We start from the raw sequence: 24,526 nt of genomic DNA, 5'->3' as shown, positions 1-24,526 counted from the left end.
TCCTGAGGATACTGAAGTACATTCTCTCCTAGGCGGAGAAACCGGATATCATGCTTGGGGTGGTATGCGGGGCCTTGAACGTGGCCGATGCGATGTTCAGAACGTGCATGACAGATTTCTTACACTCCCTGGAAAGGTAGGGCCTGTGGCAGTTCCCTTCTGCTTTTGTGGTATGTGTTAGCAGCTTAGGAGGCAGAACCTGTCTCCTTTATTTGTGTGGCCAATTAGTCACCAGGCAATTGGTGAGTCTCTCCTCCAGTCTTGCCTCGGGGAAATTCCTCTGCGGATCAACCTAGGCCACCCTGGAAGAGGCCATGGGTCAGGGAATGGGGTTCTCGAGGCCAGGGTGGCAGTCAGTGTGCAGACTGTTGTGTACAGATCCATGCTGACTTGTGTAAGGTGCATCATAATAGTCAGGAGCTCTGAGTTCAAGGAGGTGGATTTGGGAAGCAAAGCGGCTGAAAGGTCATCTCTACAAATGGGTGCATTCCCAGACCCTCACCTAAATCAGAGGGTCATCATAAAATGGACCAGAATGGAAAGCAACCAGGCGATCTCTGTTAGGATAGGCCGGGGTTTCTCAGCCTCAGCACCATTAACGTATTGTGCTGGATCATTTTTTGTTTGGAAGCCTGTCCTGTGCATCGTAGGATGTTAGCAGCATTCCTGGCCTCTCCCCACTAAATGCCAGGAGCAGCCCTTCCCTCTGAGTCGTGACAATCAAATATATCTCCAGACATTGCCCGATGTCCCAGGGTTAGGAGCAGAATAATCACCCCCAGTTCATAACTACTGCAAGAGGCAAAGGAACTATCAAAAAGAAAATAAAAGGTTTTTTTTTTTTTTTTGAGAGAGAGTTCTCTGTCATCCAGGCTGTTACCCAGGCTAGAGTGCAGTAGTGTGATCACGGCTCACTGCAGCCTCGACTTCCTGGGCTCCAGTGATCCTCCCACCTCAGCCTCCCAAGTAGTTGGGGCCACCAGTGCATGCCATCATGCCTGGCCAATTTTTAAAATTTTCTGTATGGATGGGATCTCACTATATTTCCCCCCAGGCAGGTCTCAAACTTGTGGCCTCAAACAATCCTCCTGCCTCAACTCTTCAACGTGCTAAGATTATAGGTGTGAGCCACCGTGCTGGTGAGAAACGTTTTTAGTGCTTTGTTATGCTTTTGAACGGTAGTAGAATCGTAGTCCCTGCTCAGGTTTCTTTCATAAGCAGGAGGCAGGATCCCATGTGTGAAATTTTTTCGAGAGACCATTATGGATTTTGCTCCCGAAAAGCATTTTTAAGATTTCAGATCCGGCCGGGCGCGGTGGCTCAAGCCTGTAATCCCAGCACTTTGGGAGGCCGAGACGGGCAGATCACGAGGTCAGGAGATCAAGACCATCCTGGGTAACCCAGTGAAACCCCGTCTCTACTAAAAAATACAAAAAAACTAGCCGGGCGAGGTGGCAGGCGCCTGTAGTCCCAGCTACTCGGGAGGCTGAGGCAGGAGAATGGCGTGAACCCGGGAGACAGAGCTTACAGTGAGCCAAGATCCGGTCACTGCACTCCAGCCTGGGCGACAGAGCGAGACTCCATCTCAAAAAAAAAAAAAAAAGATTTCAGATCCTTCAGCAAGTGCTGATTCCTTAAGTTCTGAGCAATATCAGGGTCCTCGGGGTGATTCAGGTTCTGTGCGTGCCTTTTAATCAGACTTAGCTTTTTTTTTGTTTTTGAGATACAGTCTCACTCTGTCACCCAGCCTGGAGTGCAATGGTGCAATCTCAGCTCACTGCAACCTCCGCCCCCTCCGCGTTCAAGCAATTCTTGTGCCTCAGCCTCCCGAGTAGCTGGGTTGACGGGTGCATGTCACCATGTCTGGCTAATTTTTGTGTTTTTAGTAGAGATGGAGTTTTGCCATGTTGGCCAGGCTGGTCTTGAACTCTTGGCCTCAAGTGATATGCCTGCCTCGGCCTCCCAAGGTGCAGGAATTACAGGCATGAGCCACCGTGCCCGGCCCAAGCTTAGCATTTTTAGTGCAGTCAGGTTTGCTGATGCAGAGAGCTGTGTAATTTTTTTAAATGCAAGGGATGGCTGTGGAGTTCTCAGTCCCTCCCAAGGCTGACCATGGCCCTGTCTTTTCTTTCAGGGGCCAGGTCCTCCCAGCGGATTCACTACTGAACATCGTAGATGTGGAATTAATTTACGGAGGCATTAAGTACATTCTCAAGGTAAATGCCCCTGTGCCTCTCCGATGTCTCCAACACTGTGCAAGCTTCAGGGAGTTTCTTTCCTCCATGAACCATCCCTGGAGTGGATTTGCCCATGCTTGGGTTTGAGCACTTGTGTTCCTCAGGAATGCCCGTGTAGTCCATGACCTTGACACCTAAACACTTTGGCTTTTAGAACATGTAGGCCTGTGCAGTCCGCAAAGGGCACAGTGGAGCGTGGATAAGTTTCCTATAGCTGCGGTGACAAGGTACCACAAACTGGTTTAAACCAACAAAAATTTATTCTGTCCCAGTTCTGGAGGCCAAGTCTAAAATCAAGGTGTTGGTGGGCCGTGGTCTCTCTGAAGAAGGTCCTGGGGCAGGATCTGTTCCGAGCCTTGCCAGCTTTTGGTGCTGCTGGCAGTCCCTGGTGATTTTTGGCTTGTGGCTGCCTTGCCCGTCTCTGTCTCTGGTTTTTTTGTTTTCCCAAACGGAGCCTCGCTTTGTCGCCCAGGCTGGAGTGCAGTGGTGCAATCTTGGCTCACTGCAACCTCCATCTCCCAGGTTCATGCGATTCTCTTGCCTCAGCCTCCTGAGTAGCTGAGATTATAGGCATATGCTACCATGCCTGGCTAATTTTTGTATATTTAGTAGAAATGGGATTTCACCATGTTGCCTAGGCTGGTCTTGAACTCCTGAGCTCAAGTGATCTGCCTGCCTTGGCCTCCCAAAGTTCTGGGATTACAGGCATGAGCCACCCCCTGGCCTCTGCCTCTGTGTGTGTGTGTGTGTGTGTGTGTTTGTATGTGTGTGTGTGTGTTCACATTGTCTTCCATGACTGTGTCTTTGTGTCTCTTTGTATGAACACCAGTCACCTTGGATTTAGCGCCTACCCTGATCCAGTATGATTTCATCTTAGTTCCATCTGCAGAGACCCCATTCTAAATAAGGTCACATTCCAGGTTCCAGGAAGGCCACATTGTTGGGAGGGAAAAGAGGACAGAGTTTGAGTCTGCTTCTGAGACAGAATGTTTGTTTTTTTTAACTAATACTTTCTATTTAATATAGATGAGCATGAGTAGAACTCACAACTTGGGAGATTTGGGGGCTTTAGTTCAACTAAACCTGTGTGTCATTGATCAGGGTGTGCTTTCACAATCATCCTCCTTTGCTCCTAATGCCTCTTGGCTACCTTTGGGGACCTGGCTGCCCCCAACTTGATTTTAAATGTCACATATGCACAATGTAGAAAATTTTAAAATTTCAAGCGAGCCTAAAAAATCAGGAAAACAAATCCATCATGTGCTAATGCCTAGAGGTAATCCTGGTGAACATTTTAGCAAATCTTTGTTATATATTTTTTTCTTTTGCATTAATTTTACAAAGTTGAGATCATGGTGCAAATATAGTGTTACAGCTTTGATATGATCGTGGCATAAAGTTTTCCATGTTATTAACAAGTTTCTTTAACACGAGTCTAAACTCATGTCTACAGCACTGTCTCCCCGAACTTTCAGTAGTGATGGGAATGTTCCTTATCTGCTGTGTCCAAGATGCTGCCCTTATGCGGTGACTGAGCACTTGAAAGTGGCAAGTGTGACTGAGGAACTGAAGTTTACATTTTGTTTAATTCTGATCAATTTAAATAGCTGTGTGTGGTTAGGGGTCACCCTATCAGACAGGGCAGATCTAGAGTGTTCCATTGCAAGGTTGTTGGCTTGCTAATGTGGTTCTAATTTTTGTTGTTCTAATTTTTGTTGTTATTACAAATAGTGCTGCAATACACATTTCTTGCTACCTTGTGTCATAAAATGTGTATTTTATAGGTTGAAGGCCCTTTACGGTGTGTGTTTTCTGCGAGAAAACTGAACTGAAGTACCAGATGGGGCAGGCACTCTTCCTGGAGGCAGATGTGGTGCTGGGACCAGGGCTTGGCTGTGTCTCTCTCGCATGTCCCAAAGCTCTTGTGTGCTCCTGGGCAGAGCTGGGTCTAGGGAGCAGAGCCCTAGTCTACGTTCGGGTGTCTTAGTCCATTTGGGCTACTGTCATAAAATACCAAAGACTGAGTGGCTTCTAAACCACACACTGTATGTCTCACAATTCTCTAGGCTGGGAAGGTCAATATCAAGACACTGGCAGATTTGGTATCTACTGAGAACCCACCTTTCATTTCATAGATGCTGTCCTTTCACTATGTCCTTAGATGTCAGAAAGGGGCCATGGAGCTCTACAGGGCATCTTTTATAAGGGCACTAATTTCTTTTACGAGGGCCCCACCTTCATGATCTAATCACCTCCCAAAGGCTCCACCTCCTAAAGCCATCACATTAGGGGTTGGGATTTCAACTTATGAATTTTGTGGGCACACAAACATTTAGTTCATTGCACCTGGCTGCTTGTGGAGTCTCCAGGGCTGCCTCACCCAGAGTGAGAGCTGGAGACAGGAATCAGAAGGGAGACTCTAGGCCCAGAGGGCATGCAGTCGGCAACATGGCTTGACAGCGACTATATTACCCACGGGCAGGTGTGGCTCACTACTCCAGGCCTCCCCCAGCCCCATCAGCAGCTGCTCCCCTGGCAGGGATTGTGAGGGCTGGATCCAAGAGACAGGGGTGTTCATCTTGGCCCTCTGTGGTGGACAACCAGCTCTTGTTTGTTGTTAGCGGGGCCAAACAGTGCTCTGGGAGCACATCCTGAACCCAGGCGGTGACAAGGGGCCTGTCCCCACAGGTGGCCCGGCAGTCTCTGACCATGTTCGTTCTCATCATGAATGGCTGCCACATCGAGATTGACGCCCACCGGCTGAACGATGGGGGGCTCCTGCTCTCCTACAATGGGAACAGCTACACCACCTACATGAAGGAAGAGGTTGACAGGTGCGTGGGGGTGCGAGTCCCACTGTGGGCTGGGCGTGCACAGCTCTCTGTCCCAGGCGTGGAAAACACAGCGCTGGCCTATGTGCAGATCCAAGGGTGTTAGAGAAGGTGCCTCTCCGGTAAATTCTGGGGGCGTGCAGAGAAGTTAATCTCTTGGTTGGAATTCTGTGCAACTGGCAGATATTTAGGGGAGGATCCTAGGGGGCCCTTTTCTAGTAACCTGGTTGGTGGGGATTCAGAGCTGAACGGGGCATGACTTCCAGCTCTGTGGCCTGTGAGGTATGTGACGAGGTGCCTGCTGCCTGTGCATCTGAGCTCCGGCATCCACCCAGTTAGCATGGCAGTGCCCTACTAAGCTCCTCCGTACCAGGCGCTGTGCTGGGTGTTGGGATAGCATTCTGGGCCCGACTCGCAGTTTCCAGTCCATTGGGGAAGATGACACACTGAACAGATAGTGGCAGGAAAGGGTGTTGTGTACCTGACGGGTAACACACAAGATGTCCTGGAAGCTGTTAGCACAGGGGCTTGTGAGATAGTGAGATAGGCCCCAAAGATGCTCCGCCTCCAGTGTGTCTGATCACACCGAGGTCACGCAATGAAACAGACCCTGGCCAAGGTGACAAAAGGAGAGGGGATGTCTGAAAAACTCCAGTTAGAGAGTGGAGACTCTTCTTAATCCTCAATATTGGGAAGAAGGCAGACTAGGTTTATGCCAGAGTAATGTTTTATTATCTCCTTTTTTTTTTTTTTTTGAGAGAGGGTCTCGCTCTGTCACCCAGGCAGAGACCACTGGAGTACAGTGGTGCGATCATGACTCACTGCAGCCTCGACTTCCCTGGGCTCCAAGGTGATTCCCTCACCTCAGTCCCCCAAGTTGCTGGGACTACAGGGACATGTCACCACGCCCAGCTAATTTTTGTATTTTTTGTAGAGACGGGGTTTTGCCATGTTGCCCAGGCTGGTCTTGAACTTCTGGACTCAAGCAGTCAGCCAGTTTTGGCCTCCCAAAGTGCTGGGATTGCAGGCGTGAGCCACCGCACCCTGCCTGTTATCTCTTTTTTAACCCATGTTCTATCTGCCAAGAATATTCAGGATTATTATAGGTTCCACTCTCCCCAGTTCAAAGGTTAAGACTTTGAGTCAGTAAATATTTGTTGAATCATATCCACTGATTGATTTTTCTGTGTCAGGCCCTGTTAGAAGTATGTCAGTAAAAGGAACCAGCTTTCAGCCAAAAAAGCGTCACATCCTTTTTATTATTTTATTTTATTTTAAAGACTGGTTCTCGGCCGGGCGCGGTGGCTCACGCCTGTCATCCCAGCACTTTGGGAGGTTGAGGCGGGTGGATCACGAGGTCAAGAGATCGAGACCATCCTGGCTAACATGGTGAAAGCCCATCTCTGCTAAAAAAATACAAAAAAAATTAGCCAGGTGTAGTGGCAGGTGCCTTAGTCCCACCTACTTGGGAGGCTGAGGCAGGAGAATGGTGTGAACCCAGGAGGCGGAGCTTGCAGTGAGCCGAGATCACGCCACTGCACTCCAGCCTGGGCGACAGAGTGAGACTCTGTCTCAAAAAAATAAAAAATAAAAAATAAAATAAATAAAGACTGGTTCTCACTCTATTGCCCAGCCTGGGCAAGAGTGAGACCCTGATCGCTTGAGTCCAGAAGTTTGAGACTAGCCTGGGCAACTTGGCAAAACCCCATCTCTATAAAATACTATAATTAGCCAAGTGTGGTGGCGCAAATCAGGGGGTTGTGATGGGAGGATCACCTGACCCCAGGGAGGTCAAGACTTCAGTGAACCATGATTGTGTCACTGCACTCCAGCCTGGGTGACAGAGTAATTATAGCTCACAATAGCCTCGAACTCCTAGGCTTAAAAGGATTCTCCTGCCTCAGCCTCCTGAGTAGCTGGGACTTCTGGCATGTGCTACCATGCCCGGCTAACTTTTTTTTTTTTTTAATTTTTTGTAGAGACGGGGTCTCACTGTGTTGCCCAGGCTTGTCTTAAACTCCTGGTCTCAAGCGATCCTCCCACCTCAGCCTTAGAAAGAAAGCATCACAGCCTTTTGTTCACCCACCTCACTCTCAGTGTCTCTGAGATAACTATTAAATGCCACCCTTTGGGAATGTAGAGGGTACACTCCCCCTTTAGGAAGGGGAAATAGTATTGATAGCCGGACTAGGGCTTGCTGGGTTGATGGTCCTCATCAGTCTCCCTACCCACTCTTCCTCTCTCCCAGTTACCGAATTACCATCGGCAATAAGACGTGTGTGTTTGAGAAGGAGAATGATCCTACGGTCCTGAGATCCCCCTCGGCTGGGAAGCTGACACAGTACACAGTGGAGGACGGGGGCCACGTTGAGGCTGGGAGCAGCTACGCTGAGATGGAGGTGACTGCAGAGCCGGCCGTGGGGAATCCTGAACCCTCAAACCCCCACTCCTCTGGCTTTGTCCCATATCTGAACAAACAGGCCTACCTCTCCCCTTGGCCACTGTCTGCAAATTCCTAAGGGAGTCATTCTGTGCGTTTCAGCCAAATCCCCTGAAGTATTCAAAGAAAAAAACTTCAAAAAATGCACACCTCCCCAGGAATGAATAAGAAGGTTAATGACACAGAAACTGGATACAGAGAATGTGGGAACTGTCTGTACTATTTACAAAACTGTTCTGTAAACTGTTCTGTAAATCAGTTTCCTTGATTTATTTGTGAGACAGTCTCAGTCTGCCAGCTAGGCTGGAGTGTGGTGGCGTGATCTCGGCTCACTGCAAACTCCGCCTCCCAGGCTCGAGTGATCCCTCCACCTCAGCCTCCCAAGTAGTTGGGATTGCAGGCACGCACCACCCCGCCTGACTTAATTTTTTGTATTTTTGGTAGAGACAGGGTTTCGTCATGTTGCCCAAGCTGGTCTCAAACATCTGAGCTCAGATGATCCACCTGCTTTGGCCTCCGAAAGTGCTCAGATTGCAGGCATGAGCCACTCATTGCACCCAGCCAAGAATTGATTGATAATAACAATTATTATCAATCAATGATTAAATATTAAATATTGACCCCAGCAATGATCGAAAGGTGTTAAGCCAATACTTGCAAAGCTGTAACCATGTGGCAGGTGCTGTTCTAAGCATTTTACTGATATTTATTTATTTATTTATTTATTTATTTTTTTGAGACGGAGTCTGGCTCTGTTGCCCAGGCTGGAGTGCAGTGGCCGGATCTCAGCTCGCTGCAAGCTCCGCCTCCTGGGTTTACGCCATTCTCCTGCCTCAGCCTCCCGAGTAGCTGGGATTACAGGTGCCCGCCAACTCGCCCGGCTAGTTTTTTGTATTTTTTAGTAGAGAGGGGGTTTCACCGTGTTAGCCAGGATGGTCTCGATCTCCTGACCTCGTGATCCGCCCGTCTCGGCCTCCCAAAGTGCTGGGATTACAGGGTTGAGCCACCGCGCCCGGCTGATCTTTATTTTTTAACCTTCCCAGCAACTGTATGAGATGGGCACAAATGTGGTCCCCATTTTATAAAAAAAGCTGGGCCCAGGCAGGCTAAGAAACTCGCTGGAGGTCACACAAAGCCAGGATTCAAACCTGGAAAATAACAACAATAATAGCAATGAAAATACAGCAATAATAGTAGCTACTGTGTATTGACCTGCTGCATGGCAGGATCTGCATCTCATTTAATCCTCATAAGAGCCCTAAGAGGTGAAACTATCATTATTCCTCATTTTATACTTGGGTAAACTGAGGCTCAAGGAGGGAAGCCACTTCTGAAGATCACAGAGGTATTGGGGGGATCGGGTCCTGGGATTCTAGTCCAGGCCTGGCTGACTTGGGTGCCCAAGCTGTGAACTGCCAAGCAAGAGACACAGCATAGTCCTGGCTCTGCAGCTGACACCATGGTGACAAAGCTCATGCCATCCACGTATCCGGACACTCAGAGAGGCACATTAAAAGGGCTGATGAGCACATTCTTCATTTCACAGAGTGTTCCCTGAGGGTTGTCTGAGTGCCTTTAATAAAACAAACTGTTCACAAAATGTTTGACTTATGCAGTACATTTTAGGAACGTGTATATGAACCACTCTATGTAACATGATTTAACAGTATTTCTAAGAGAGAGAAGACCCCCCTTTGGAAATAAACATCAGTTTCTGTATCTGTAAATGGGCATCACAAACACCTCCTTGGCTGGCTTTGCAGAGTGAATGGCACTTGCCTGGCGCATAGCAGGCTTCCAGTAAAGGTCACTTTTCCTTGTCCCTTCTGCCTGAACACTGCCCAGGGAGTCATTCCATTTAAATGACGAGTCCCTGCTCCGGCATCACTAGTTCTGGGTGGCTCTGGGTGTCAATCCTGATGGGCTCTGTACTATTTCTTCTTTTTACGAAATAGGTGATGAAGATGATCATGACCCTGAACGTGCAGGAAAGTGGCCGGGTGAAGTACATCAAGCGTCCAGGGGCCGTCCTGGAAGCAGGCTGCGTGGTGGCCAGGCTGGAGCTTGATGACCCTTCTAAGGTCCACCCGGTATGTGGTTCCACGGCCCAAGTGCCCTGGCTGGTGCAGGTGCACTTGCAGCCTCCGCTGGTTCAGTGAGACAGATAGACTCAAGGCTGATAGCTCTTCTCCTGCCTCCGCCTGCAGACGGAGCTCATCTCAGCAGCCACCGTGATGGTGCAGAAACACAAGAAAGCTGCACCCTGCTTTGCTCAGATCCCTCTCTGGGGCTCTCCATCCTGCTTAGAGTAAAACCCAATTTCTGCCAGTGACCTACAAGACCCCAAATGAGCTGTTCCCTGCTTTCTTCTCTGCCTTCCTCCTCTGTCCCTCTCCCCATCACTTACTTGAATACACTGGATCCCTCCCTCCTGGGGGCTGTCCTCTCTGCCATGAAGGACCTACCCGAGACTTTGCAGGGATCACTCTCAACTCCTAGGAGCTTTGATTCCAATGTCTTCCCCTCAATGAGGGCATTCTTGACCACTGACCACCTTTTCTTTTTAATAGACTTAATTTTTAGTATAGTTTTAGATGTACAGAACAGTTATGTAAATAGTATAGCGTTCCCATATTGTCTGTAGCCAGTTTCCCTGTCATTCATTTAATTATTATTCAATCAGTTGTTGGTCTTCTTCCTCTTCCTCTTCCTCTTCCTCTTCCTCTTCCTCTTCCTCTTCCTCTTCCTCTTCCTCTTCCTCTTCCTCTTCCTCTTCCTCTTCCTCTTCCTCTTCCTCTTCCTCTTCCTCTTCCTCTTCCTCTTCCTCTTCCTCTTCTTCTTCTTCTTCTTCTTCTTCTTCTTCTTCTTCTTCTTCTTCTTCTTCTTCTTCTTCTTCTTCTTCTTTTTTGAGACAGAGTCTTGCTCTGTTGCCCAGGCTGGTGTTCAGTGGCATTATCTTGGCTCACTGCAACCTCTGCCTCCCTGGTCCAAGTGATTCTCCTGCCTCAGCCTCCCGAGTAGCTGGGGATTATAGGCGTGTACCACCACACTGGCTAATTTTTTTATTTTTAGTAGAGACAGGATTTCACCATGTGGCCAGGCTGGTCTTAAACTCCTGACCTCAGGTGATCCACCCTCCTCAGCCTCCCAAAGTGCTGGGATTACAGGTGTGAACCACTGCACCTGGCCTCAATTAATTACTATTGTTATCAATTTACTATTATTAATTTAACTATTATTGCACGAGCATGGTCCATTTGGCATATTTAATGAACCAATATCGATATATTAGGTATTATTGTTTAAGAATAATAATTAACTTTTAAATTTAACTATTATTGCAATAGTATGGTCCATTTGTCACATTTAATGAACCAATATTGGTACATTATTGTTCACTCAGATTTCCTTAGTTCATTTTTTTAAAATTATGGTTAAATACACATAACATGAAATTTCCTGTCTTAGCCATTTTTAAATGTTCTCTTCAGCAGTATTAAATACATTCACATGGTTGCACAACCATCACCATCATCCATCTCCAGCACTTGCAAAACTAAAACTTGACACTCATTAAATAGTAACTCCCGAGTCGCTCCTCCCTCCAGCCCCTGGCAACCATTATTCTGCTTTCTCTCTATCAATTCAACTCCTCTAGGTGCCTCATATAGGTGGAATCTATATAGTATCTGACCTTTTATGACTACATTTAGTATAATGTTTCCAAGTTTCATCCATCTTATAGCATGTGGCAAAATGTCCCTGTTTTTTTAAGGCTGCATAATATTCCCTTGTAGGGGTATATCACATTTTGTTTATTGACTCATCCACTGATAGACACTAGGATTGTTTCTACCTTTTGGCTACTGTGAATAAGGCAGCCATGAACATGAGTGTACAATTTTCTTAGTTTTTACCTAATGTTCAGGATCCTATCCAGGTTAGCGCATTGCATATGGTTGTCATGTCTCTTTCAACCGCCCTTTAAAAAATTGTGCTCACCTCTACCCATGTGCAAACACACACCACACCTCACAGAGACGACCTCATTGATTGTCTTCTTGGTTTATTATTTGGCCTCCAGGAGACTGGAAACACCATGAGAATAGGGCTTTTTGGCTTTCTTGCTCACTGCTGGGTCCCCAGTGCCAAAAACAGGAGCTGGTACGTCAGAGGTGCTCTGTAAATATTGGTTGTTGGATGAACGTATAGCAGTGCAGGTGCCGGGGCCATCACCCTGTCCTCAGGACCACTAGGGGGTGCACCAGAGTGTCTGTCATGTGACCCTGAGCTCAGGCTCTTGGGGGGACCTCCAATTTAGATTCCTGTTAATTTTTTAGCGTTTGTCAAGCCCTGTCATTACCTATGAGTCCCTGAGGTCAAGGACTACTTTTGATGTTCCCTGTTGTGATCCTGGGGCTTAGCACAGTGCTCGGGGCATAATGGGCGCTCAGAAATAATAAGTCTTGATGAATGAATGAATGTTTACACCCTCCTAAGCAAGACTCTAAAATAATTAGTACATCTGTCCAGCAAAAAAAGCATTTACAAATATCACATTGTCTCTTTTCTCCAGAGTATTCTATTGATTGTATTTGTTTTCTTTTTTTAAAAAATTATAATTATGGGTACATAATAGGTGTATATATTTATGGGGCACATGTGACCTTTTGATATAGGCATACAGTCTAATAATAGGTGTATATGTTTATGGGCTACATGTGACCTTTGATATAGGCATATACTGTCTAATAATCAAATTAGGGTGATTGGGGTATCTACCACCTCAAGCATTTATCATTTCTTTGTGCTAGGAACATTCTAATTCTACTCTTTTGGTTATTTTAAAATATACATTCAATTTTAATTGACTATAGAGTCACCCTGTTGTGCTATCAATACTAGATCTTTTTTTTTTTTTTGAGATGCAGTTTCACTCTGTCGCCCAGGTTGGAGTGCAGTGGCGTGATCTTGGCTCACTGCAACCTCTATCTCCAGGGTTCAAGCGATTCTCGTGCCTCAGCCTCCCGAGTAGCTGGGACTTCAGGCACCTGCAACCACACCCGGCTAATTTTTGTATTTTTAGTAGAGACGGGGTTTCACCATATTGGCCAGGCTAATCTCGAACTCCTGACCTCAGGTGATCCGCCCGCCTCGCCCTCCTGAAGTGCTGGAATTACAGGTGTGAGCCACCACGCCCAGCCTCAATACTAGATCTTATTCATTCTATTGAACTGTATTTTTGTACCCATTAACCATCCCCACTCCCACCAGCCCCATTACCCTTCCCAGACCCTGGCAGGCATCATTCTACATTCTGTTTCCATGAGTTCATTTGTTTTAATTTTCTGCTCCCACATATGAGTGAGAACATGCTAAATTTGTCTTTCTGTGCCCAGCTTATTTCACATAACGTAATATCCTCCAGTTCCATCCATGTTGCTGCAAATGACTGTTGTTACAATCCTTTTCATTAGTCTCTCTCTTTTTTTTTTTTTTTTTTTGAGACAGAGTCTCACTCTGTCACCCAGGCTGGAGTGCAGTGGCATGATCTCGGCTCACTGCAACCTCCACTTCCTGGGTTCAAGCAATTCTCCTGCCTCAGACTCCCAGGTAGCAAGTAGCTGGGACTACAGGTTTGTGCCACCATGCCTGACTAATTTTTGTATTTTTAGTAGTGGTGGAGTTTCACTAGGTTGGCCAGGCTGATCTTGAACTCCTGGCCTCAAGCAGTCCGCCCACCTTGGCCTCCCAAAGTGCTGGGATTACAAGGGTGAGCCACTGCACCTGGCATCATCAGTCTCTTTAGGGAGTTCCCAAAGCTAGGAATAGACTGAGCCTTTTTGGATCAGTGGGCGGGTCCAGGTACCTGCACTGTGATTCCTTTCAGCACACATTTCCTGTGCTGGGTTAATAAGGCAGGGCCTGGCCACCCATTCCCTGAGCCTCACATAAATGCTTGTGAGACGGACTGGGAGATCAAGTAATTTTACTTGGTGAGTGTAGTTAGAACACTGCCCTTGGCCCTGGGCTGTGGGGGCCCAGATGGAGAAGCCATGATCAGACTGTGGAGGAAAACAGAATTTCACTCCATTTCCCAGGCTGGAGTGCAATGGCACAATCTTGGCTCACTGCAACCTCCGCCTCCCAGGTTCAATTGATTCTCCTGCCTCAGCCTCTGGAGTAGCTCAGATTATAGGCACGCACCGCCTTGACTGGCTGAATTTTTTGTGTATTTTTAGTAGAGATGGGGTTTCGCCATGTTGGCCAGGCTGGTCTTGAACTCAAAAGGAATGGTTTGGAAAACCCACATTGGGGTGTGAGTTTGGCCATTTTAACTTTCCAGTACATTGTCTTCGATTTTTTCCTCAGGCCTCATCCTCACTTGATATGGAAGCCAGCAGATCTGCCCCGCCTCCCGTTCTGCTCGGTCCCATTTGGGATTCCCAGAGTTTTCCTGACCTGTCATTCTTGTGGTGTCTCATCAGGCTGAACCATTCACAGGAGAACTCCCTGCCCAGCAGACACTGCCCATCCTTGGAGAGAAACTGCACCAGGTCTTCCACAGCGTCCTGGAAAACCTCACCAACGTCATGAGTGGCTTTTGTCTGCCGGAGCCCATTTTTAGCATAAAGGTAAAGTCACCTATGAGCGCAGGCGTGTAGATCCGTGTGGAGAGTCAGGTCTACCCCATGACAGCAGAGGTCATTAGTAAGAAATGAGAAAATGGTCGGTCCTCTGTTGTTTTTATTTTATTTATTTTATTTTTTGAGACAAGGTCTCACTCTGTCACCCAGGCTCACTGCAGCCTTAACCTCCTGGGCTCAAGAGATCCTCCCACCTCAGCCTCCTGAGTAGCTGGGGCTATAGGTGCACCCCACCACGCCCGGCTAATTTTTGGTATTTTTGTAGAGATGGAGTTTTGCCGTATTCCCCAAGCTGGTCTCAGACTGCCGGGCTCAAGTGATCCACCTGCCTGGGCCTCCCAAAGAGCTGGGATTGCAGGCCTGAGCCACCGCACCCAGCCCGTCTGTTGTGTTTATGAAGGACCTGTCCTCAGGGAATTCCTCAATTCGATTGTAAACATTGGCCTGACGTTTTCTCTTTGATCGTAAACTGGGCTTGTAGCAGTTCAGCTCAAGACTGAGAATACTCCAGTAGGACGTTAAGGAAGGAGTCAGTGGGGGTCACCCCCCTTAAGGAGATGACAGACAAGGCACTTTGTTTGAGACACACCTCTGTTCGCCGTTCACCCTTGCTGGGTCTCATCTGTTCACTCAGTAGAGAGACAAGAAGTTCTCTGATTTGCAGACCTCCTTGAAAGACCCGTGATGCTCATAACAGTGACTAGTGATGATGAAAATCGTGGCGATGATGATAATAATTGCCAATGCTTAGCAAGTATGTACCATGTGTCACCCTTTTTTTTTTTTTTTTTGAGATGGAGCCTTGCTGTGTCACCCACACTAGAGTGTGGTAGCACAATCTCGTCTCACTGCAACCTCTGCCTCCCAGGTTAAAGTGATTCTCCTGCCTCAGCCTCTTGAGTAGCTGGGATTACAGGCATGTGCCACCTATACCCAGCTAATTATTGTATTTTTTTTTTTGGTAGAGATGGGTTTTTACCATGTTGACCAGGCTGGTCTCGAACTCCTGACCTCAGGTGATTCACCGACCTCGGCCTCCCAAAGTGCTGGAATTACAGGCATGAGCCACCATGCTCACTGTGTCACCTTCTAACTACTTAAAAGTTCAATTATTTCATCCTCCCAGCAACCGATAAGGTAGAAACTCTTATTTCCTTTTACAGTTAAGGCAACTGAAGCACACAGGAACTAAGAGACTTGCCGTGCTTCATACACGAGGAGGCAAAGATGACATCTGAACCATGGCCATCAGGATTCTGACTCTGTGCTCCTCACCCCATGTTATGCTGCCTGATGATTATTGACATCATTGCAACTTTTTTTTTTTTTTTTTTTTTTTTTTTTGAGATAGGGTCTTGCTGTGTCTCCCAAGCTGGAGTGAAACAGTGCTCACTACAACCCCGACCCCCTGGGCTCAAGCAGTCGTCCCACTTCAGCCTCCCAAGTAGCTGGGGTTACAGGTACCTGCCACCATGCCCAGCTAATTTTTTGTAGAGATGGGGTCTCACCATGTTGCCCAGGCTGGTCTCGAACTCCTGGGCTCAAGTGATCGTCCTGCCTTGGCCTCCCAAAGTGTTGGGATTGCAGACATGAGCCACTGCACTCCACAATAATTGCAACTTTTATTAGTTGGGGTGCTTCGCAGTTTATGTATCAGTTCACTTTGAAACCTCACAACCACACTGGGGCGTTGGCCTCATTGTCATCGTCATCCAAAGACCATCAGCATTGGCTACTGAGACACCCCGGAAAGAGCATAGGGGAGCAGTTCAGTCTCAGGAGCTGAACAGCCTGGGTTTGCCTCCTAGTTTTGCTTCTTACTAGCTAAGTGACTTTGGTTAACTTAACTAATCTCTCTGTGTTTCAGTTGCCTCAACTGCAAAATGGACAAAATCATTAGACCTCCTTTGTAGGGTTGTTTTTAGGGATCAAATGAGAACATGTAAAGAAAGGCCCTAGAACACTGTCTGCTACTAAGCTAGTATACGATAAACATCAACTCATCACGTGACCTTATGTTTGATCCCTCCACCATGCTGGCTTTCTGATGCACAGAGAGGGGGAGTCAGGCTCTTCCTATGTGGGAAAACTGAGTATTCCATGTGGTCAGGGGCTGTTCCACTCTGGACTGCCCCAGAGGCTGCTGGGTCTGGATCTTCAGCCACTTGAGTGCATGGGGTCAGGATGGGTTGAGCTGTGTTGGGTGCCCTGTTGTGGGGGGTGGTGCCCATGCCCATGCAGGGCTGGGGGCTGATGTTGTGGTCCCCGCTTCAGCTGAAGGAGTGGGTGCAGAAACTCATGATGACCCTCCGGCACCCGTCACTGCCGCTGCTGGAGCTGCAGGAGATCATGACCAGCGTGGCAGGCCGCATCCCGGCCCCCGTGGAGAAGTCAGTCCGCAGGGTGATGGCCCAGTATGCCAGCAACATCACCTCGGTGCTGTGCCAGTTCCCCAGCCAGCAGGTACGTGCTCCCCCACCCAGTCCCACCCCACCAGGATGGTCACACTGGGCCGGCTCCCAGTCTGGCTCCATATCTGGCCTCTGATCAAGTTGAACTCCTTGAGACCCACTTATAGCCTAACATATCAGGCCGAGGGTTTCCTTTCAAGCCTCATCTGCAGAATCCCATCATTTACTCAAAGCAACAGTTGTTTGAATGAACATCAACATTCCTTAGGTCTTATTGCGTAAAACTCAAGTTTCCGATGGAGTTGATGCAGATGGAGTGAGCATTTCCCAAAAAAATAAACTGGCTGACATCATTAGAGGAAACGGCAAGTTTTTTTATTTTTGTTTTTTCACTGGTTTGCAGCTTTGATTTTCCGTCCCTGGATTTTGTAGGTGATCATCTGGGAGCTCCGTGTGTATGTGTGTGTGTGTACATATATATATATACACACACACACACACACATATGTATATATATTGTATTTTAAGAATTGTACTGAGGTCAGGTGCAGTGGCTCATGCCTATAATCCCAGCACTTTGGGAGGCCGAGGTAGGTGGATCATTTGAGGTCAGGAGTTCGAGACCAGCCTGGCCAACATGGTGAAACCCCATCTCTACTAAAAATACAAAAATTAGCCAGGCGTGGTAGCACGCACCTGCAGTCCCAACTACTCAGGAGGCTGAGGCAGGAGAATTGCTTGAATCCAGGAGGCAGAGGTTGCAGTGAGCCGAGATTGCACCATTGTGCTCCAAAAAAAAGAATATACTAAGATGTCTCATCATAATCATAGTTGCATTTGTGAACACGTTAAAAAAAAAGAATGGAAGCCATTCCAGGGTAGTATGAAATATCTCTATTATTTATACACTGGCCTCGCGTTGCTCGTTTTGTTGTGGTTGTTGGTTTTGTGGGGCATTTGAAAGGCAGTTGCACTGGGAAGAGCCCCTCTGCCTATTTGCCTTCCTGCCCTCTGGTGAGAGGGTTCCTCACCATCGTCATCCACCCACCCACACATTGGTGATTTGGGAAACCAGAGAACAGTGTCGTTCAGGCCATTCTCAGAGGTTAGCAGTTCTAAGGGCTGGAATATTGTCCAGCCAAAGAAAGAAAGAATACTGATTCATGCTTCCACGTGGATGAACCTGTTGTGCTAAGGGAAATAAAACAAGCCAGGCACAAAAGACCACATATTATGTGATATTATGTGATTCCTTTTTTTTTTGAGACCTCCAAGTAGTTGGGATTACAGGCATACACCACCATTCCCAGCTAATTTTTTGTTTTTTTTAGTGGAGGTGTGGTTTCACCATGTTGCCCAGGCTGGTCTTGAACTCCTGACCTCAGGTGATCTTTCTGCCTCGGCCTCCCAAAGTGCTGGGATTACAGGCATGAGCCATGGTGCCCAGCCCTGTGTGATTCCATTTTTTATGAAATGTCCAGAATAGGCACATTCATGAAGAAGGAAGTAGATTAGTGACCGCCAGGGGCTGCAGTGCAGGGAAAATAGAGAGCGAGCACTAATGACTACGAGGTTTCTTTTTAGAGTGACGAACATGCTTTAACATTAGATGGTGGTGGTAGTTGCACGACTTTATGAATACACTACCAACCACTGAATGTACACTTTAAAGGGAGATGGTGGAATATGATGGTATGTAAGGTATATCTGAACTAAAAAATAACAAAAACCAAACTCTAGAGGATCCTAACTGAAAAAGTACACACTTGGAACTTTCAGGAATTTGTCATTGATGCAGGTTTTTTTTTCTTTAAAAATATTTTTGATGCCAAAGGCAATATACCAATAACATTACGTCTAATGATAAAGACAGGACCCTTCCCCACCGGCACCCTGGTTTTTGCTAGAGTGGGACATTCCCATCTCCTCGTTCCCCATCCTGTTCATGTGTGCGGACCGGTAGAAGGCGAGTGTGTGCACTCCTCCATGTGATTGCTGGCATTTTGAGCGCTTGAATTTCTCACCGTTGAAGGGATGAACAGGGGTGCTGCAGGGTAGCTGGAAGGCTTTGGGCCTGGAATTTTCAATCTTCAAATGAGCCTTGGATGGGACCTCCCTGGGAGGCTGTGGTGGGTCCTGTAGGTCAGCAGTTCCCAACCTTTTTAGCACCAGGGACCAGTTTTGTGGAAGACGGTTTTTCCACAGACCAGGGAGGGGGATGGTTTCGGGATGATTGAAGTGCGTTACATTTATGGTGCACTTTATTTCTATTATGATTACATTGTAATATATAATGAAATAATTATACAACTCACCATAATGTAGAATCTGTGAGAGCCCCAGGCTTGTTTTCCTGCACCTAGACGGTCCCATCTGGGGGTAATGGGAGACCGCAACAGATCATCAGGCCTTAGATTCTCATAAGGAGTGTGCAACGTAGATCCCTTGCATGCGTGGTTCACAGCAGGGTTTGCGCTCCTATGAGAATCTAATGTTCCCACTGATCTGACAGGAGGTGGAGCTCAGATGGTAATATGAGCAATAGGGAGGGGCTGTAAATACAGACGAAGCTTCGCTCCTTCTTCCACTGCTTACCTCCCGCTGTTCAGCCATTTCCTAACAGGCCACAGACCAGTGCTGGTTTGGGTACTGGTTTGGGGACCCCTGCTTTAGGGGACTGCTGTGTGGCATCTGAATCATCAGCAGTCAGATCTGTCTTGTTTTCCCATCCAGATAGCCACCATCCTGGACTGCCACGCAGCCACTCTGCAGCGGAAGGCTGACCGAGAGGTCTTCTTCATCAACACCCAGAGCATCGTGCAGTTGGTCCAGAGGTAAATCCTACGTCTCCCCATGGGATGTGGTTGTCACCTGATCGTCGCATGCATTGCACCAGGGTGGTGCTCTGGGGCTGTCTTCAGGGCAGGCTTGAACTGAGAGAAAGTACATTATGGTCCTGTGGTGCCATTACTAACAGCAGAACCCTGGGTAAGGCACTTTACTTCTGTGAATCTGTTTGCCAGCTGGCAAAATGGAAATTAAAACACTTTTCAAGACAAATTGTTTGGATTATAAAGGAATGAATTTTTTTTTTTGAGACAGAGAATCCTTCCCACAGAGGAGTGCAGTGGTATGATCTCAGTTCGCTGCAACCTCTGCCTCCCAGGTTCAAGCGATTCTCCTGCTTCGGCCTCCCGAGTAGCTGGAATTACGGGCATGTGCCGCCATGCCCGGCTAATTTTTGTACTTTTTGTAGAGACGGGGTTTCACCATGTTGGCCACGCTGGTCTCGAACTCCTGACCTCAAGTGATCCACTCGCCTCGACCTCCCAAAGTGCTGGGATTACAGGTGTGAGCCACCATGTCTGGCCTATAAATGTCTTCAGTTTTGTGAAGTGCTGACAAATAGTAAATACTTGATAGTTACATTAGATTGAGACAATGTGGTGAAATAGCTTTATGTATGATAAAAGACTGCACAAATTGTTATCATTGTGGCTTTTGGGACAATTGCAAAGGAAAGTGGATGAATAATTTGTATTTCATCTCAAGTAGTTTTTTATTGTACAGGGGTTTTCTGCTGCAGGACTATTCTGATGACAAAAGGATTTTTTTTTTTTTTTTTTTTTTAAACCATGTCTCACTCTGTTGCCCAGGCTGGAGTGTAGTGGCGCGATCTTGGCTCACTGCAAGCTCTGCCTCCCGGGTTCATGCCATTCTTCTGCTGCCTCAGCCTCCTGAGTAGCTGGAACTACAGGCACCTGCCACCATGCCCGGCTAATTTCTTTTTTGTGTTTTTAGCAGAGACCGTGTTTCACCGTGTTAGCCAGAATGGTCTCAATCTCCTGACCTCGTGATCTGTCTGCCTCGGCCTCCCAAAGTGCTGGGATTACGGCGTGAGCCACCACGCCTGGCCGACAAAAGGATTTTCTGCCACTTTTCACGAAAAATCCACCTAGCAAGAAAGCTTTCCTTATGAAGACAATCAGGGCCAGGTGCTGCGGCTCATGCCTGTAATCCCAGCATTTGGGGAGGCCAAGGCAAGAGGACCACTTGAGGCCAGGAGTTGGAGACCAGCCTGGGTGATGTAGCGAGACCCTGTCTCTACAAAAAAAAGAGAAAGAAAAAGAGTCAGGCATGGTGGTGTGTACCTATAGGCCTAGCTACTCAGGAGGCTGAGGTGAGAGGACTGCTTGATCCCAGGAGTTTGAGGTTATCGTGAGCTGTGATCATGCCATTGCGCTCCAGCCTGGGGGACAGAGCAAGACCTTGTCTTTTATGAAAAAGAAAAAAAAGAATTAAAGCATTATTGGATTTAAACCAATAAATTCCAGGCATGTTTCCCATGTGCCAGAAACTCCCAGGTACAAAGAATGTAAGATTGTAGAAAACCAGCCTTCTTTTCAAGGAGCTCCCCAGCTGTTAGGGAGAGATTTTAGTGTAGGTTCTCCACAAACTGCAAGTTTCACAGCCAAGGGCTAGGAAGGGAGTCCTCTTAAAACACATCGACTGCTAACCTTAAGCCCATCCTTTAAGCTTCAGAGAAACATCTAGGAAAAATGAATCATTAATAAATTAACTGAATTTTCTAGCAAATTTTCTGTGCTGAACAAAATTATTAAAACTCTGTCCTGTGTTGTATAAGCATGTGTTTTAAAATCACATTTGGATCAGAGAGTCTTTTAGCATCTTGATCTGTTTTGTTGTTATTTGGTGATGGTACAGTTAAGCTAGTTTCTACTTCCCCACAACTCAGTGTCACATCTCCTGAGAAACTTGACCCCTGCGTTCAGATTTTTGGAGGAACATCCAGGTTAAAACTTTGTTTTAAAAGAGAAGTGGCTAGGTGCGATGGCTCACACCTATAATCCCAGCACTTTGGGAGGCCAAGGCAGGTGGATTGCTTGAGCTCAGAAGTTCGAGACCAGCCTGGGCAATATGGCGAAACTCTGTCTACAAAATATACAACAATTAGCCGGGCATGGTGGTGGGCACCTGTGGTCCCAGCTACTCCAGAGGCTGAGGTGGGAGGATTACTTGAGCCCGGGAGGCAGAGATGACAGTGAGCTGTGATTGCACCACTGCACTCCAGCCTGGGTGACAGAGCAAGAACCTGTCTCAAAACAAGAAAAAAAAAAAAAAGAGAGAAGCAAAATTTACATGGAGATCTTTTGGTAAATGTTTTTCCAGTTTGTCTTTTTAAAACGGTCTCTATACATTGGGTAAGTGATTGAAAAATTTTGTTTTAATGGTTAAAGCTTGCTAAACTTGGCTACCCCTGTTCAGTATCCGAAATCTATTAATGTGTGTGTTTGTTTGTTTTATCTCTGTGGCCAGAAAGGCGCCCTCCCAAGTATCAGGCTTGGGATCTACTCCAGTTTTGCCTCCAGTTTGATGTGGGACCTTGGGCAGGGCAGTGTTCTTTCTGGCCTGCAGATGAACCAACTCCATATCCTTTGAAGGCCTCAGGATTAGAGGCTGCCTCTAGATACTTTAAAAAAAATTATTTTAAAATTAACTAGTTAATTAATTTTTTTTTATTTATTTTGAGACAAGCTGTCGCCCAGGCTGGACAGTGCAGTGGTGCGATCATAGCTCACAACAGCCTTGACCTCCTGGCCTCAAGTGATCCTCTTGCCTCAGCCTCCTGTGTAGCTGGGACCACAGTCATGCGCTACCACTCCCGGCTGATGTTTTTGATTTTTTTTGTAAAGACAAGGTCTCACCTTGTTGCCTAGGCTGCTCTTGAACTTCTGGGCTCAAATGATCCTCCTGCCTCGGCCTCCCAAAGTGCTGGGATTATGAGCGTGAGCCACCATGCCTGGCCTTAATGTTTTGTTTTGTTTTGTAGAAATTGGGTCTTGGCAATATTGCCCAGGCTTGAACTCCTGGGCTCCAGTGATCCTTCCATCTCCGTGTCCTTTCTAAAATCCTTTCTCTCTCTCTTTTCTTTTCTTTTTTTTTTTTTTTTTGAGACAGAGTCTTGCTCTGTCACACAGGTTGGAGTGCAGTGGTGCCATCTCAGCTCACTGCAACCTCCTCCTTCCAGATTCAAGTGATTTTCCTGCTTCAGCCTCCCGAGTAGCTGGAACTACAGGTGCATGCCTCCACGCCCAGCTAGTTTTTGTATTTTTAGTAGAGACGGGGTTTCACCATGTTGGCCAGGATGGTCTCGATCTCCTGACCTCGTGATCTGCCTGCCTCGGCCTCCCAAAGTGCTGGGATCACAGGTGTGAGCCACCGTGCCTGGCCAATCCTTTCTCTTTTTAAAAATCATAAAAAGAAAATATTAAATATTCAGGTACTCAAGGAAGGGGTGTGAGCATTAAGAGCAGCCTTCCCTTCTCCCCAGATACCGCAGCGGGATCCGCGGCTATATGAAAACAGTGGTGTTGGATCTCCTGAGAAGATATTTGCATGTCGAGCACCATTTTCAGCAAGGCAAGAGATGCTGATGCCAACACCAGTGGGATGGTGGGGGGCTGAGGAGCCTGAACTTTACCTCTGCATGGTGTTTTGTCTCCCCCTAGCCCACTACGACAAGTGTGTGATAAACCTCAGGGAGCAGTTCAAGCCAGACATGTCCCAGGTGCTGGACTGCATCTTCTCCCACGCACAGGTGGCCAAGAAGAACCAGCTGGTGATCATGCTGATCGTAAGCAGGAAGAGGGCCTATTACCCAACCCGGGGTGGGTCAGGAGTCCGCAAACGTTTTCTAACAAGGAGCAGAAAGTGGCCGGTTGCGGTGGCTCATGCCTGTAATCCCAGCACTTTGGGAGGCTGAGGCGGGCAGATCACTTGAGATCAGGAGTTCGAGACCAGCCTGGCCAATGTAGTGAAACCTCGTCTCTACTAAAAATACAAAAATTAGCTGGGCATGGTGGCGCGTACCTGTAATCCCAGCTACTTGGGAGGCTGAGGCATAAGAATCGCTTGAACCCAGGAGGCGGAGGTTGCAGTGAGCCAAGATCGTGGCACTGCACTCCAGCCTGGGCGACAGGGCAAGATTCTGTCTCAAAAAATAAACAAAAGGAAAGAAAAGGAAAGAAAAGAAAAAGTAAGCCAGAAAGTAAATATTTTAGACTTTGCAGGTTGGCGTGGTTTCTGTCTTGACCACTCAACCCTGCCTTTGTACAATGTAAGCGAATGGGCATGACTGTGTTCCCATAAAACTTCTTTGGGAGCCTGAGGCGGGAGGATCACTTGAACCTAGGAGTTCAAGTCCAGCCTAGGCAACATTCTAAGACTCCATTTCTTAGAAAAAAAACTAAAGTTGGGCACTGTGGCTCACTTCTGTAATCCCAGCACTTTGGGAGGCTGAGACAGGAGGATCACTTGAGGCCAGGAGTTTGAGACCAGCCTGGGCAACACAGGGAGACCCCATCTCTACAAAAAGTACAAAAATTAGCCAGGTGTGATGGTTTGCACCTGTCGTCCCAGCTACTCAGGGGCCTGAGGCAGGAGGATCACTTGAGCCTGGGATGTTAAGCCTGCAGTAAGCTGTGATCACAGCACTGCACTCCAGCCTGGGTGGCAGAATGAGATCCTGTCTCAAAACAACAACAACAACAACAATACAACTTTGTATACAAAAACAGGCAACGGGTGGGGTTTGTTGGCCCCTGGGGAGATCATGACTAATGCAAAGCACCTACTTTGTGCCAGGTACTCTTGAAGTGCTTTCCAAATACACAGTTGCTCATTTAATTCTCACAGCAGTCCTAGAAAGTGGGTGCTGCTGTCACAGCTCTTTGGCAGAGCACAGAGAAATTAAGCCACTTGCCCAAGGGCATCCAGCTCCTAAATGTAGAGCCAGGATTTGAACCAATAGTCTGACTCCAGAGTCCTGAACTATTAACCGTGGGATATTGGATTTTGAGTCCTGTGTGTGAAGAAGAAGAGGTATGGAGTCTCTGTTCTTGTTTCTCTTTTCACTTGATAATAGCAGTCTTTTGTTTTT

General features: G+C 47.3%; 1 protein-coding gene across 2 annotated transcripts in view; it reads left to right on the top strand.

The window, feature by feature from the left end:
• The window catches only part of ACACB (acetyl-CoA carboxylase beta), a 161,501-nt gene that overhangs the window by 84,708 nt on the left and 52,267 nt on the right, over window positions 1-24,526 (top strand). For both annotated transcript variants that reach the window (XM_030939193.1, XM_010360453.2), the window contains 10 exons: window positions 33-136; window positions 2,135-2,216; window positions 4,926-5,071; window positions 7,317-7,467; window positions 9,464-9,598; window positions 13,997-14,143; window positions 16,430-16,618; window positions 19,300-19,400; window positions 22,919-23,007; window positions 23,097-23,221. In XM_030939193.1, coding sequence (XP_030795053.1) covers window positions 33-136; window positions 2,135-2,216; window positions 4,926-5,071; window positions 7,317-7,467; window positions 9,464-9,598; window positions 13,997-14,143; window positions 16,430-16,618; window positions 19,300-19,400; window positions 22,919-23,007; window positions 23,097-23,221 — 1,269 coding nt within the window. The remainder of the gene's footprint in view (window positions 1-32; window positions 137-2,134; window positions 2,217-4,925; window positions 5,072-7,316; window positions 7,468-9,463; window positions 9,599-13,996; window positions 14,144-16,429; window positions 16,619-19,299; window positions 19,401-22,918; window positions 23,008-23,096; window positions 23,222-24,526) is intronic.

Source organism: Rhinopithecus roxellana, chromosome 10 (genome assembly GCF_007565055.1).
Source record: "Rhinopithecus roxellana isolate Shanxi Qingling chromosome 10, ASM756505v1, whole genome shotgun sequence".
Classification (NCBI taxonomy): domain Eukaryota; kingdom Metazoa; phylum Chordata; class Mammalia; order Primates; family Cercopithecidae; genus Rhinopithecus; species Rhinopithecus roxellana.
The sequence above is the reverse complement of the archived record's forward strand: the minus strand, read 5'-3'. Positions and strand labels throughout refer to the sequence as shown.